Source organism: Anoplopoma fimbria, chromosome 2, assembly GCF_027596085.1.
Source record: "Anoplopoma fimbria isolate UVic2021 breed Golden Eagle Sablefish chromosome 2, Afim_UVic_2022, whole genome shotgun sequence".
NCBI lineage: Eukaryota > Metazoa > Chordata > Actinopteri > Perciformes > Anoplopomatidae > Anoplopoma > Anoplopoma fimbria.
The window spans coordinates 12,689,528-12,703,624 of record NC_072450.1 but is presented as its reverse complement, the minus strand read 5'-3'; the positions used below and the strand labels follow the sequence as shown (position 1 = coordinate 12,703,624).

The following is a 14,097-nucleotide window of genomic DNA, read 5'->3' as shown; positions in this document are numbered from 1 at the left end:
GCTCTAGCATACAGTCAGCCATCTGGAGCTGAGACTGAAACCACACTGTATGAGCATGTCAGTTTGTCACTGTAAATAACCAAACCACAAATGAAATGTTCATCTGTAACATCAAAAATTATAACATCAAATAACATCAAACAGACAGATCAAGCAGATACAGTATACATAATCTGCTGTTGTTTGACAAACCCTTACAAAACATTTAAACTAGGCATTTAGTCTTATACACCCAATGATAGTGAAAGAGGTGCTGTCTCGCACATGAGCTGAGCTGACTGTGGTCAGTGACATCATGGGACAGAAGCTCTTCCTCATTCATAATGACTCACTGACATTCAGGCCACTCACCGTCTGAAACACAGTTTACTCTGCCTTCAACAACTTTATTGAAGTTGCTCGTGAGCGATTAACTTTAGAGAGAAAGAAGTAAAAGAAGTTTACACTGAGGAAAGCAACTGTGTTAAGTTCATGGAAGAAACAACTGAGAGGACACCTTTGATGTTTAAAGATGCTTTCTGGGTAAGTCTGTTTTTGTGCCTTGTTGTCCTTGTCCTTCAAAATGAAAGTACATTGTCAGTGGCTTTTCAGTCTTTCAATCATTTATGTAAAGTGTTTTATTTAGAATTCATATGTTAAGTAAACTACACTTTATTCATTTAGCAGATAATCAAAACTACCTACAAAACAAACCCCTTGATTACTAGTTATTTGCAGACCTAAACTAGCCCACATGCGTAGTGGTCAAATTTAACATGTTATAAAATAATTATGTCTTCCTTGAATTATTAAGTTCTGTCAATTTTGTATCACTTAACCAAGATTGTACTGTTGTACAATTCATAAGTACCCCAAACTCTGGGCTACAAGGTCCATCAGTGTGCAAGTTATTGCAATGTGTCGAACTACTTACAGTAAATCGGCTCTACTCTTTGATGGGGCAGTTTCCTGAATTACTGAGAATGTGGCCCTGTCATATATGCATTTTTTTTCTAAATGCTAGTTCTGCATTTTTACCACATAATACATCCAGAATTGACTCAAGAACATGTTGCAACAGTTGTTGAGCAATGCTGTTCTTTGCAGTATTCCTCTAAGCTTTTTTTTTATGTCTTGTAAATACAGGGGTCCAATTTCACCTGTCATGCAGGGTATGATGCTGTAATCCAGAGGTTGCAAGATGGAAGGCATATGTGCAAAGATGTGGAGGAGCTTTTAAAGATGAGGTAGCCTGAGTCTGTATTTTGGAAACTGAAACCATAACTTTGTGTTTTGGGAAATTCCATTTTTTGTGAAGTTATGTTACCATAAAATGGATATAATTCAAAGTAAATATTGCTTTTTCCAGCAATGGCAAGTTCACCACAGAATTACAAAACAACTGGATTACTCTGCAAATAATTGAGGCTACTGGAGTTTGTATTATCATCAGACATCAGAACATGTTATCTGTCACACCTGTGTTAAGTTACTCACACCGCTGCTTTGAATCCCAATTGTTTAACAAATAAGTTTTTGACAAGGTTTAGTGCGTTAGTCTCTTTTTCTCTGTAAAGCAAAACTATTCATTACCACCATAAACACTGGATATAGTAAATGATAATTACTAGTCATATTAGGTAAACCTCAAGATGTAATCCAATTTAACAAAAGATTGCTCGGGCCAATGAGGGACACTATATCAGCAACAAAAGTATATTTTCTCTATATTATCACTACATGATTAATCTGTAATGACAAACATACAACTATAGGTTTTTTTGTTGTTAAATGATAATGTCCTGGCTCCAAAGCCTCCTAAACTTCCGTAGTAACCGGGGGAGAAGTCGCAAATGATTGTAGCATATCACAACTAAATACAGTGATGTGTAATGTGTCTCTTTCGTTAGGACAAGAACAATACAGTTCAGTTTCATTATTAAGACTAAAACACAAATTCTGGGCTGCAGTTTGATGCATCTGAGTTCATATTTCACAGGATCCTAGCAGAAGAGAAGTATGGGAAGGAACTGGTGACTATTGCCCGCAAAGCAGGAGGACATACTGAGGTCGGGTAAGTACAGCGACTGGCATTCTGTCTCATGTCTATGAGGTTCAACATGATGTACTTTACACACATACTGTAGACTTGGTATACAAGGAAGACATATTAGAAGGTTGAATGCTGATTGAAACTGACCCTCAACATGTGAAACATCAGTCAGGCGTCTATGAGTCAATATTTTTAAGGAAACACATTTCTGTCTGTGTGACAGAAAGAGAGAAAAAAAAGTGGCAGTTTGGTAGGTGTGTGCCACGTAGAGCGACAACAGTGTGTCAATATATGTTGCCAGATTTCCTGTTCCTGTCCTCATACATGCATTCAGACATTTAAGTTGTACATAGTAGCGCTCTCTCATTTATTCCTGATCATTGGGCGGCTGTGGCACATGAGGTAGAGCGCTTGTCCCGTAACCACAAGGTTGGTGGTTCAAACCCCTCTACCGGCAACATGCCGAGGTGTCCTTGAGCAAGACACCTAACCCCAAATTGCTCCCCGGGCGCTTCATTGCAGCCCACTGCTCCTCCGGGATGGGTTAAATGCAGAGAAATAATTTCCCCATTGTGGGACTAATAAAGGCTTAATTATTATTAATATGCATTGTTTTTCCAGCACCTTGAGAGCATCCTTGGAACTATTAAAAACACGTAAGTTTATCAAGCCAAGAACATTTCCAACCAAAGTACTAACTACTTCTGCTGTTGTTTTATATGTATATATATGTGTGTATAATATGGAGAACTGATTTATTTTGCTGTTTGTTGGCTGCAGAAATTGAGAACATTGGTAACTCTCATATCCAGCTCTCTGAAATATTGAAAGAGGAGGTGAAAAAGATTGAGACATTCAGAGAACGGCAGAAAGAGCAGAGGAAGAAGGTACTGGGATATTTGTGTTGCTTAACAACTGACTTATTGTACACACATATAGAGGTGAGGTTCCATTGCTCTGATAAACAGCCTGATGTTTGATGGCTTTCTATAGCTTGAGGCATATAGAAATGTTTCTTCTCAACCTGTGTGCAGATTGTATGCATCCCTAGGGTCTTTCAAATCCCTTTATAGGTAATAAATATGTATTAATACTAACAAAGCTAATTAATTGGAAAGTAATGTATGCACCACTAGAAACAATGATAACAAAATTGCAGTCAATATTAAACCCACCAGAAGCTAGAAGCTGTACAAGTTATTTCAGAATTTCTATTTAAATCAAGTCTATCTATTTTATGTTTTAGTTTCTACAGCATGTTAGTAACTGTGGGTATCAAAAGGATATACAGTAGATGAGTAAAATACATATTTTAGGTTTGACCATTCTGCTTCCCCTTAAAGTTCCAAAGCATCATGGAGAAGGTTCAGAAGAAAAAGGTTTCTTTGTACAAGCGGACCGTGGATGTAAGTAACAGCCAATGCTGATTTTATTCAAATTAGTACATTTTGAATTTAATCCAATTGGCATGAAGAGCAAACATTACACAGCTCTTGGAACTCCAGTTTCGGTTTATGTCTCTTACAGTCTAAGAAGAATTATGATCTGAGATGCAAAGAGTCAGACGAGGCAGAACAGGGGGCTGAGAAGACAACAGCTACATCCAAAAACTTTGAAAAGGTAACTTAACTAAACTGGTTACCTCACTATAAGCGTAATGTCAGACCAGTTTGTGGTTTTAAGGGATTCAAATACAGACTTCCATTTAGACATTTGGCTTTAGTTTTGGGTGAAAAGCCAAGTATGCAACAGCAAAGAGGAACTGTATGTATGTACATGAGCTGCTGTGACATCTGTCATCTCCTTTGAAGTACATTAAATATTTCTATTTCAAAGATCCCCAAATTAGTCTGATTGTATTTCGACTTGTGCATATTCAAGAAAGGTGCCAAAGACATCTTTTAAACAGGTCTGACATGCTTTGGCCTTACAATGTTATGATGATTTAATGTGATGAATTCTCTCCAGTTTGTAATGAGAGCTTGCCACACTGGTCATGCATGTAGCTTCCTGTGTAATCCTTTTTTCACAGATGCGTCAGAGAGCAAAGCAATGCAGACAGGCCGCCACTGAAGCAGGTATTAGCCAGAATCATGTTTTATCTCTAGTTTCTATATTTAACCGTCACACCTAAGTGTATGTCTGTATTCAGGACATTTTTCAATACAGCCATAACTGATTATATAAGTCTAGAGAATACTTGCATGGTATATAGTTTTTCTAATGCAATTTGTGTTTGGTGCTGTGTTTCAATTCTAACTATAACCATCCTTAATGATACTGCAATCTCTCACAGAGAAGCTGTACTTTACCAACATTGTTCAGCTAGAGAGTGTTCGCCAGGACTGGGAAGAAACACACAAAAGCACCTGCGAGGTACTTTGGATTATATTACTATATTAAATGCACTGCTGCTTTACTTAGTCATTAACCAGTACGAGGGCTTCCAACCACACACACTAGACCTCACACCACATCCCGTTATCTGCAAGTATGATTCCTCTAACAGCCCTTTCCTCTGCTGACCAATGAGGAAATACAGATCTTGCATTGAGCATGCTAAAAATGGAACAACCCACAATCAGAAAATAACTTGTACATTTACACAATTGGCACATCAACCATTTCTTATACATTCAGATGATACTGCCTGTGTGCAGTAATGCAGCATAACAAGATGTAAAGAATGGAAAAGAATCAAGTCATTAATTAAACCAGTAGTGTATGTTTCTCAGGTGTTCCAGCAACTGGAGGGAGATCGCATCAGCATGCTTAGGTGTTCTCTCTGGGACCACTGCAATCATTTCTCCATGCAGTGTGTCAAAGATGATGAGGTGAGCTTACTTTCTTTGGATAAATATATTGAAATGGGTATAAAACCCAACTTAAAAAGGGACAGTTCATCGAAAAACCAAAAATACATATTTGGTTACCTAGTTTTTGGATATGTGGTGGTAGTAGTAGTAGTAGTAGTGGTATGATGTTTGCCTTCTCTGGAGCATAATGAACTAAATCGCCTTAGTCATAAAATAACTATGATTGAATAGAAATGGTTCTTACTCAAAACTGCTCAAAGATTATGTTGAGTAACAAGCTCATGATCTCTGCAAAAAGAGAAAATGTGGTTTTCAAATGTATTTTTTTTTTGGCCATTTGACCACAACAAGCCGAGTGCCATATAGTCCTATAATATTCAAAAGAAGGCAGACATCTCTATGGCAGATATCTCCAGAATTCAAAAGGAACTGCATCTTGTTTTTTAGTTCATTGAGGAGGTGAGGAAGCTACTGGAACAGTGTGACATCACCTTAGACAACAACTATTTCATAGGGATGAAAAGCACAGGAACCAGGCCTCCAGGTAAGAGACTACTCAACGCGTAGATTGTCATTTAACCTTTAGAGAAAGCTACTTAAGGAGGGAAGTGAAAGAAGGTGCCATAACAAAAAAAGTATCTTTAGAGTGCTACTCAACTTCTAACCTCTCTCTTTCAGTGGACACACAGACAGAGAGCAACACTTGAGCTCACTTCTCAATGAAGCCGTTTCACTTTTCCTCACACAGGTCCCATAGTGTTTGAGAGCTATTATCCGACAGGGACATCTCGGGACAGCAATGGCCAGGCTCATTTCACAGCAGGAGAAGAAGACTTGATGATGAGGTCTGAAACAATCCACATCGGAGGAGGAATCAGGAGGAGACAGTATTGTTACTGTACAACCTATAGGGTTATGGGTATAACACATGAATACTGCCAGGTTGTTGTGGCAGTCAGAAAATGCTGTCTCCTCCTGGTTCATCTTTCTTCAGTACCTTCCTCCATTTTAAACACTACAAAAATAGAATGTTCTTTTGGACAATGTGAAAGAATCAAATGCAGCTGCTTTTTAGACCTAATTGTTTGTTAATGAGAACATTTCTGTGTATATCCTTAATATCTACCCTGACCTGGATCATAAAGGCACTCTGATCCCCTTCTCGCAAGTTCTGTGAACATCAGTTTCGACAGTCTTGAAAACCCACAATCAACCCCGACCCCTTTTGGCGAGTGTAAGTATTGCAATCACTTGTTAGATTTCTCTTAGACTTTAGTATTGAGGGAAGTAATAACCATTTCAGCCAATTTTTGCTCATATAATGGATCTATTTGAATAGTGGTTGACAATTATCATTGCATAATCTTAAATTTGACCTTAAAGCAATCAAAATAATCACCATAAGATTTAAAAAGAAAGTCCAGATGTGTTGAAATAAATCAGTGTTTTATAAACAATTCAAACAGAATTCAGATGGAACTAGAAAACTATTGTAAATGCTTGTAAAACACCATACCCTCTATGTCAGTCATTCCCACAGATGGGTCGCAGGAGACTTTATTAGGGAATTTCTTCTATCGTCTTTTATTAAAGATTTATATCTGCAGTACACCTTTGAGCCACGTGAGGGAGCCTGAATTTTCATATTGTTCTGATAATTGTGCCGTGCATTTAATGTTAAATCTAATATAAAAGCATGATTTGAAAAAAAAAACATAAATGTGTGAATGAAGAAACATCAGTTAACTGCACATTTGAATTGAATGGATTATCAACGTGCTGTATACAAGGTTTTGTATAGATAAAGTTATATTTCTCAAAGAAGTTAACATTTTTGCATTTGCAATCGCCTCCTTTCACTCTGGCTTCAGTTGAGAGTCAAGATGGAGGATATGCGCCCCTACCAGGCCTCCAGCGTGCAGCATCATTGGCCACAGTTTCAGCTGATGAAAACAGCTATATTGTACTTTATGCATTCGCTGCCCAGGTAATTACTACAACACGTTATTTTGTTTAATTTTTCAATACTAAGATGATGATGGACATAAAACCAAGTTTCTCAATTACTGTACCATTAGAGTACCATTAGAGTACCATTAGGGGCTGCACGGGGGTGTAGTGGTTAGCACTGTCGCCTCACAGCAAGAGGGGCCCGGGTTCAATTCCCGGGCCAGACAACCTTCTGTGTGGAGTTTGCATGTTCTCCCCGTGTCAGCGTGGGTTCTCTCCGGGTTCTCCGGCTTCCTCCCACAGTCCAAAGACATGCAGCTTAGGTTCATTGAAGACTCTAAAATTGCCCGTAGGTGTGGATGTGAGTGTGAGTGGTTGTCTGTCTATATATGTCTGCCCTGTGATAGGCTGGCGACCTGTCCAGGGTGTACCCTGCCTTCGCCCATTGACAGCTGGGATCGGCTCCAGCACCCCCGCGACCCTTAACTGGATAAGCGGTTATGGAAGATGGATGGATGGATAGAGTACCATTACTCCAAATGTACAGTATTTAGGAATTCAGGTAATAGATTTCAGTGATAAAGGCTCCTTAGTGTCACCCATTTGTAACAAACGTGTCATCTGTGTTCATATCGACTGGTCAGGAAATGGATGAACTATCTGTCAGTAGAGGGGACATTGTCCGAGTGTTGGAACACGGAGAAGATGGCTGGTGTAAAGCGGAGAGGAACGGGCTGACTGGACTGGTGCCAGGAAACTATCTGGGAAAAATCTGAACGATAAACCACAAAACGGCTTCCAGTGACTTTGCTCTGTCAGTATGTTATATTTTCAATGTGAGCCTTTAAACAAACCCCTTTTCATATGCTAATAGAAGAACAACTAGGTCCTACATTACGACCATAACATAACTTTTTAATCAACAGTCTGCCCTGTGATCATCAGACTCTAGACAAAGAGTTCATGTTAACTGATAAAAGAAGGTATTTCATATTGAATTGATAATTAAACTGCATTGTTTGACGTCAGCATGCTATTTGCTGTGATAAATCACCAGTTAACTTTAGGAAAAGTTCAGTGCATATGGCGTTTTAGGGCGGATAAAGTGGTGGCACAACATCGAAGCTACTTTTGGCAGGCGCAAACTACACAATTTGACATTTAATGCCCTCACGTTATTTCACCTTTACCACATAGTTTAACACATATGATAATCCAGCTGGGCACGTAGCTACCTGTTGTCCTCCATTTCCCGTGTGCGTTGTCCATTTGGGACAAGCTTAGTTTTGCTTAGTTGATACCGAGTTGTCCTCCTGCTTTCCTGTTCGGTAATACTCTAAGAAAAATGCCTGAGATCCTGAAAGCTTGTCCTTGACCAGGTACCATCCCCTCTGAATAACACACACGGGCACGGGAAGCAAAAAACAAGCTAACCTTAGCGGTTAACAACGTCTCATCTGACAAGCTAACGTTAGCATTTATCAAGTTAAATAGTATTATTTTTATCAGCAGTTCGGTTTATAATAATATCCCAAACCTGGTCGGCCATGAGGTGTTTTATTTTAAGTTTGTCTTCAAAATGCAGACTTTCAAATGTGTGCAAAACTTTCAAATGGTAGCTAATTGGTGTTGACCACTGTTCCTAACTTCTTTGAAATGCCCACTTCTGCCAATTGCGAGCAAAACAACCAATCAAATTGCAGCAGAGCAACAATCGTTTGGCATGCGTGTTGCTGTTTTCCCACACAAGGGACACTTGACATTGCATTACAGATAACTTCTTATCTCATAGAGCATCTTTGGCTGAGATTGTCCACATGGTGGCCCCTGCTTCTCGAGCAAAGCCATTTAAAACACAATTATGAAACTACTCTAGCCACTGACTTTGCACTAACTAGCAAAAGTTGATGTTTTATAGCATGCTTTATCCAGGATTTTATGAATTTCTTAATTACTCACCACTAAAACCACAGGTGTTAATGCTTTCAACAAGTGGGGTTTTGCAACTGGTTTCTCACATTCTATATGTGGCATTTCTTCAATGTTTCTGTACGTTTGTTAGCTGGGGAAGATGAATGTTACAGTACTGTATTTATATGTACGCTGTCCATTAGGAATTGTCTGTGACTTCCGGGTAGAATTACAGACAAGTTTGTATAAAGCCAACTATTTTTTGTCAAGTGATGACGTACCTATGAGTTTAAACATACTTATTTTGTTTCATGCAACTGATGAAATATCAAATAATTACCCGTGTATATGGTTTAACCGGCAAGATACTCACTTTCATGTAAAGCCATGTGGATGAAATGGCAATTAAACAGTCAAGTTGAAATGTATTGACTTTATTTGTCTCCAGTCTATACACAACTTTCATGTTTTTTTTCTGCCGCATGAGCTAAATATCTAGGGGTCAACTAAACAGCTCAAAAATATTAAAACGGTGCACAATTTCACAAAAATGTATAAAATAATGTGTCGTTATTCCGACAGCAGGGGTATAACTAACAATCTTAGCAAAGGGGGGGTTTCTCTGACTGTAACAAATTGAATCTACACATACACAGGTCTTCGGGTAACACTGATTATACTCCTACTAATAGCAATGGAGAGGTTCATTCACAATTTGTATATTGGCAATGCCTCACCAATGAAGCCTGGATCAGAGAACATCCACACCAAAACAGAACGTACATTATTCACAACCTGAATATTTGTGAATATGAAGAACTTTCTTCCAAACATGGCTTTGAGAGACACAACGAAGATCTGCTCCACAAACAAAAATTTGAAGACAAAACCACTGAATCTGTTAGGTCTAAGGTAAAAAGTAGTTTTTTTTCCATTTTCACAAAATCTGGTCAAACCAAGTTCTTGGGAATATTGTACATGTTCTTTTTAGCATAGATTTTCATTTACAACCACCAAATACTTCCAGAGCTCCAGCCGTAGTGCAAACCAGCACACAAGGAAATACATTCTTATACACATTACGCTCCAAATTACTTCTCATCATCCTCTCTGGGGAGTTTGATCAAGCCACAATAAAAGAAAAAAAAATTCTGCATCAACATCAATAATGTCAATTAGCCATATACAACTTTGGCTGCTGTAAATATTCCAGTATTTGTAAGGAGAAAAAATAACATTTAAAGTAACAGTAACTTACAAAGCATGTCAATAAATACCTAGTTCCCCCTTGAAGCACCCACCCACCCAAATAACATCCCCAGTGTTTCGCTACTTTATCATGAATTGTGCAAGGTGTGCTTGAGATTATATAACTACAGTTGAAATCTACTGTGGACATGTCCTGTGATGCTCCTTTTGATTTATTGAGTGCTTCGTTGGTTGGTTACCTCCTTCATGCATAGCTGTTGGTTGTGACCAGCAGCTCGTACGCAGGGTCATGACTCCTCCTGCACAGCACCACGCAGGCACAGAGCATGCCCAGCATCTGCAGGCAGACAGCAAGTGAACAAAAGAAAAGCTGTTATTTGAGTCCTTATGCTCTTCAGCAAACTTGGCAGGAAAACAACACGAGCAAGAGCTATTGATCAGTTATTTTCTAATTCTTGTCAAGCATCCTGTTCTCGTGGATTACTTTTTTTTTAACACTTTGTTACTATGGGAAATCATACTATGTAAGAAAATAATGTTAAACCAAAAAGCATAATCTTTTTTTACATACTCCGGTTGCTTGCTGTGTTATAATGAGAACGTTTGAGTGTAATACTAAGTGATCAGCCATGCTGTCTTAGTCGCTGCTTCGGGAGCAGTTGTTTCCCGGTCAGCAGCGACCATGCTGAGCTTTTAAACACTGTAAGAATCCTTTGACACAATTAGGTCAGAGCTGCTGTTAGCTCAGTTTGTGTTGACAGAGACGACTGCACCTTTAATTAAGCTCCCAATGAACATGCTTTGGACTTAATTTAAACACAGTCATGGAATAAGATGTCTAATGTGTGTTTTCTGCAGTGAGGCAGCATTTTGTTGTGAATGAATCAACCTCATTGTGTTACTGACTGTAGTCCTTTCTTAGATTTAGGATTACTCTCACATTTTCCCTATAAAATACCATCCTTGACTTGCTTAACAACAAATTCCATTTGAGCAACATCCAACACATCAGCGGTCCGACAGTCGTGCAGGTTTATAAACATCCGTGTTTCAGCTGATTTAAACAAAATTAATCAAATAAATCAAGTAAAACCTAATTACTAATATTGTGGGTGTTTATTCTAACATTGACCTTTGTATTCACTTGTAAATAAGTTGCTTAGAGGCTATTGCCAAGCTAGGGATTTGTTTTAAACCTGTCTGGCTGCTTGCACTGATTGACTCTACTAAATACAGTATATTTTTTATTTTCCCTGATGATTTCAAGTGGCATTAAAGTCCTTACCTGTATAGACGCAAAAGTGAGTGCAGCCCATATGACATACATCATGATCTCCTTTAACTTTTTCACAACAAGAGCTTCACAACCCTACAACAGAAAATAACTGAAGTTAAAATAGTTTCACAGGCATAACAACATTTCTCAAAAAGAATAATATCAGACAACTATTTACATTGTACATCTGTTTGTTCAACAGAATTTTAAAAAAGCCATCTTTAACTATAACTTTGTTCTGTGGTTTCAGCTAGAATATCTGAATCAAGAAACATCTTGTTTGTACCTCTTGGTAGAGATATGCAGGTCGAGTGAGAGTGCCGGTACAGTTACTGATGCTGGGCTGACAGCAGCTGACTGGGACACTGTTGTTCTTGGACTCTTTAAACCAGTGCGTGTTCCTCCAGTCAGAGTAGTTGTGAATGCCGCAGCAGTGAAGCTAGAGAGAGGGAAAGAAAAAGGGAAAATTCTCACACAACACAATTTGAAACTTGTTTCACGATCTGAAATATGTGACCTCTAAACATTTTCTTCTTACCTGCCTCTGCACATAGTCAATGGCGCGGCTGGGAGCATCGGTGTTAGTGCCATTGTACTCATTGTAAACCTTCTGTATGGAGTGATTCACCTGGTCTTCCACCTAAAACAAAAGAACAGCAGCAGTAAGTGGCCCTGCTCAGTGACTGCAATATTCATATGTTATCTCTAAGGGATAGTTTTCCACATTATTATAAAGCTTATTTACAATGTAGACCCTTAGGTAACACTCTTACCCAATGGGATTGTTTTAATACTTAAGAGCAGATCAACAACTCAACATTAATTAATCCTAGCAAAGGAACTTTTTAAACAAAGACATGATGCAACAAAATATAAATTTTTGCTAAAATGTCAACTTCTAATGCTATGAACTATATCCATTTTATCTTCCACCTATATATTCCAAATATATAAAAGCAGACAGACAAACAATATACAATATCGCACTCATAGATGCAAGTTTTGTGATTCTGACTAAATGCTGCCCACTTCCATTTCACTTTACTTGTGAAATACAAATGTAGTCCAATTAGACAGTGTTTACCTTTGCCCTGTATATGTAGCCAAGCACCACCACCACACACTCTGTTGCAAACACCAGCAGGAGAATGGCAGCAAACTGAAATGACAACAAAGACACATTGTTCAGAGGCTCATTAGTAAGGTGAGTTAGAAAAAAATATATTACTTGACATTGCTAATGATTTTTCAGCGCCATTTAATTAACGGTTTCCCAAATTTAATTTAGTTTTATGTCTTCCTCGTGCTCCCTATGTTAGAGAAATGTACTTCCTCTGCATTCAGCTGATTTTAAGGGTGCAGGTCAAAGAAGTCCACACTCACAGTTGCCAGACCGCAGGAGCTTTCACGTATTGTTGCACAGCAGCCAATCAAGCCGATGATGAAGAGAAGAGTCCCGACAGCTATTATTATGATAGCAGGAATCAAAGTGTACACATCTTCAAAGAAGTGGTCATAGTCGTCATATGTGATAAACACATAGGCTCCGATGTAGCATAAAATCCCAGCTGCAGCCTGCAGAGACAAACACGAAGAACAGACAAAGTAAGACAGAGGACTTGTTTTTTTTTCTATATTGATCTGTCAATTGTTAAACTACTGTTAGTAATTACTGATGATTTGTTTTTCTTAAATTATAATATACAGTACTATGCAGTAGTCATGTAGTTGTTTTTTTAGTGTGTGCAATACTTGCCCCCCTCACATTAAAAATTGATATTCCTTTATAATACATTTTATTTGTATAGCCCTTTAAAAAGGTAAACAAAGACACTTTACATGGTAAAGACAGAAACAATAAAAGAAATAGCAATGCAAACAAGGCAGAGGGATGATATAATAACTGGAATAAACAAAACAAAAACAAGAAAAACTTACATAACTAGCATCAGTTTGATGTGCAGTTTTGACAATACTGTATTTAAATATAGACATAATACATTAAAATAGTATACAGGGAAGAGATAATAAAACTTGGTAAAAACAAATACTTTAATATAAAATGTGCATAATTTCACACATTAAAAAAAAGAATATATATATATATATATATATATATATATATATATAATATATATATATATACATATACATATATATATATATATATATATATATATATACATATATATATATATATATATATATATATATATATATATATATATATATATATATAATATATATAGCTCAAGCTGACAAACAAAGACATCATACTTGAGAGACAAGTGGGCCACTTGTTATTCATCAATCCTGGGCAGTGATACGCTCTTTTTCTTATTATAGATAAACAGAATAGAGCTTTGTTTATCCTTCCGTTTTCAATACTCATATCCTAATCCAACCCTGTTAATCTCATGATTCAATAGCTCAAACAGCAGCTGCTGCGTACCGTCATAGCCACAACTTGTGGGCGGCAGCTACCGACACACTGCAGCTTTGCTACCTTCACAGGATTGTTTCTCCAATAATGCAAAAGTGGGACTTCGTGACCATGAATTGCATGCCTCAAAAAAGCAGCTCGTTTCTCGCCATAGTGCAGACTGCAGCTGCATCTCTGGCGCAGTTTGCTAGCGTGCTAAAGCCCTCCATCCCCTGGCCTCACCGGGGTGCTGCACATGCGTCCTTTTTCTTACCCAAAATATGAGATTGAGAAAAACCAACACGGTTTTGGATGACGTAATCCCACACTGTCCCATGGTAACTTGAGGAAAAATTAAAAGTGCAACTATAAAAAATATATATGGATGCACCTGCACCTCTGCTGTTATGATAATAAAATGGCTTCGGTGGTCCTGCCCCGAAGTGCAGAGTCTTCTGGGCTCGACCAATGAAATTGCAGG

The 14,097-nt window shown here is 38.1% G+C and overlaps 2 protein-coding genes across 5 annotated transcripts; one reads left to right on the top strand and one right to left on the bottom strand.

Annotated features, from left to right (window-relative positions):
• Positions 1-352: 352 nt before the first annotated feature.
• On the top strand, positions 353-7,574 carry LOC129101547 (proline-serine-threonine phosphatase-interacting protein 1-like). 3 transcript variants are annotated; one of them, XM_054611413.1, is made up of 15 exons: positions 353-522; positions 1,151-1,226; positions 1,979-2,053; positions 2,654-2,688; positions 2,813-2,919; positions 3,376-3,438; positions 3,560-3,652; positions 4,065-4,110; positions 4,329-4,408; positions 4,768-4,866; positions 5,296-5,392; positions 5,597-5,693; positions 5,994-6,082; positions 6,720-6,835; positions 7,443-7,574. In XM_054611413.1, exons 2-15 carry the CDS (start codon positions 1,192-1,194, stop codon positions 7,572-7,574), a joined length of 1,164 nt encoding a protein of 387 aa, XP_054467388.1. In that variant the 5' UTR covers positions 353-522; positions 1,151-1,191. The 3 variants fall into 3 exon arrangements, with proteins under 3 accessions (XP_054467388.1, XP_054467379.1, XP_054467397.1); XM_054611404.1 differs by having other exon boundaries at positions 1,126-1,226; XM_054611422.1 differs by lacking the exon at positions 1,151-1,226.
• Positions 7,575-10,084: 2,510 nt separating this feature from the next.
• On the bottom strand, positions 10,085-14,064 carry LOC129101565 (tetraspanin-3-like). 2 transcript variants are annotated; one of them, XM_054611434.1, is made up of 7 exons: positions 13,891-14,064; positions 12,578-12,769; positions 12,279-12,353; positions 11,733-11,834; positions 11,481-11,633; positions 11,204-11,287; positions 10,085-10,255 (listed from the first exon to the last, which is right to left on the bottom strand). In XM_054611434.1, the coding sequence occupies exons 1-7, from the start codon at positions 13,951-13,953 to the stop codon at positions 10,163-10,165; spliced, it is 762 nt and encodes a 253-aa protein (XP_054467409.1). In that variant the 5' UTR covers positions 13,954-14,064; the 3' UTR covers positions 10,085-10,162. The 2 variants fall into 2 exon arrangements, with proteins under 2 accessions (XP_054467409.1, XP_054467416.1); XM_054611441.1 differs by lacking the exon at positions 13,891-14,064 and adding an exon at positions 13,647-13,733.
• Positions 14,065-14,097: the final 33 nt, after the last annotated feature.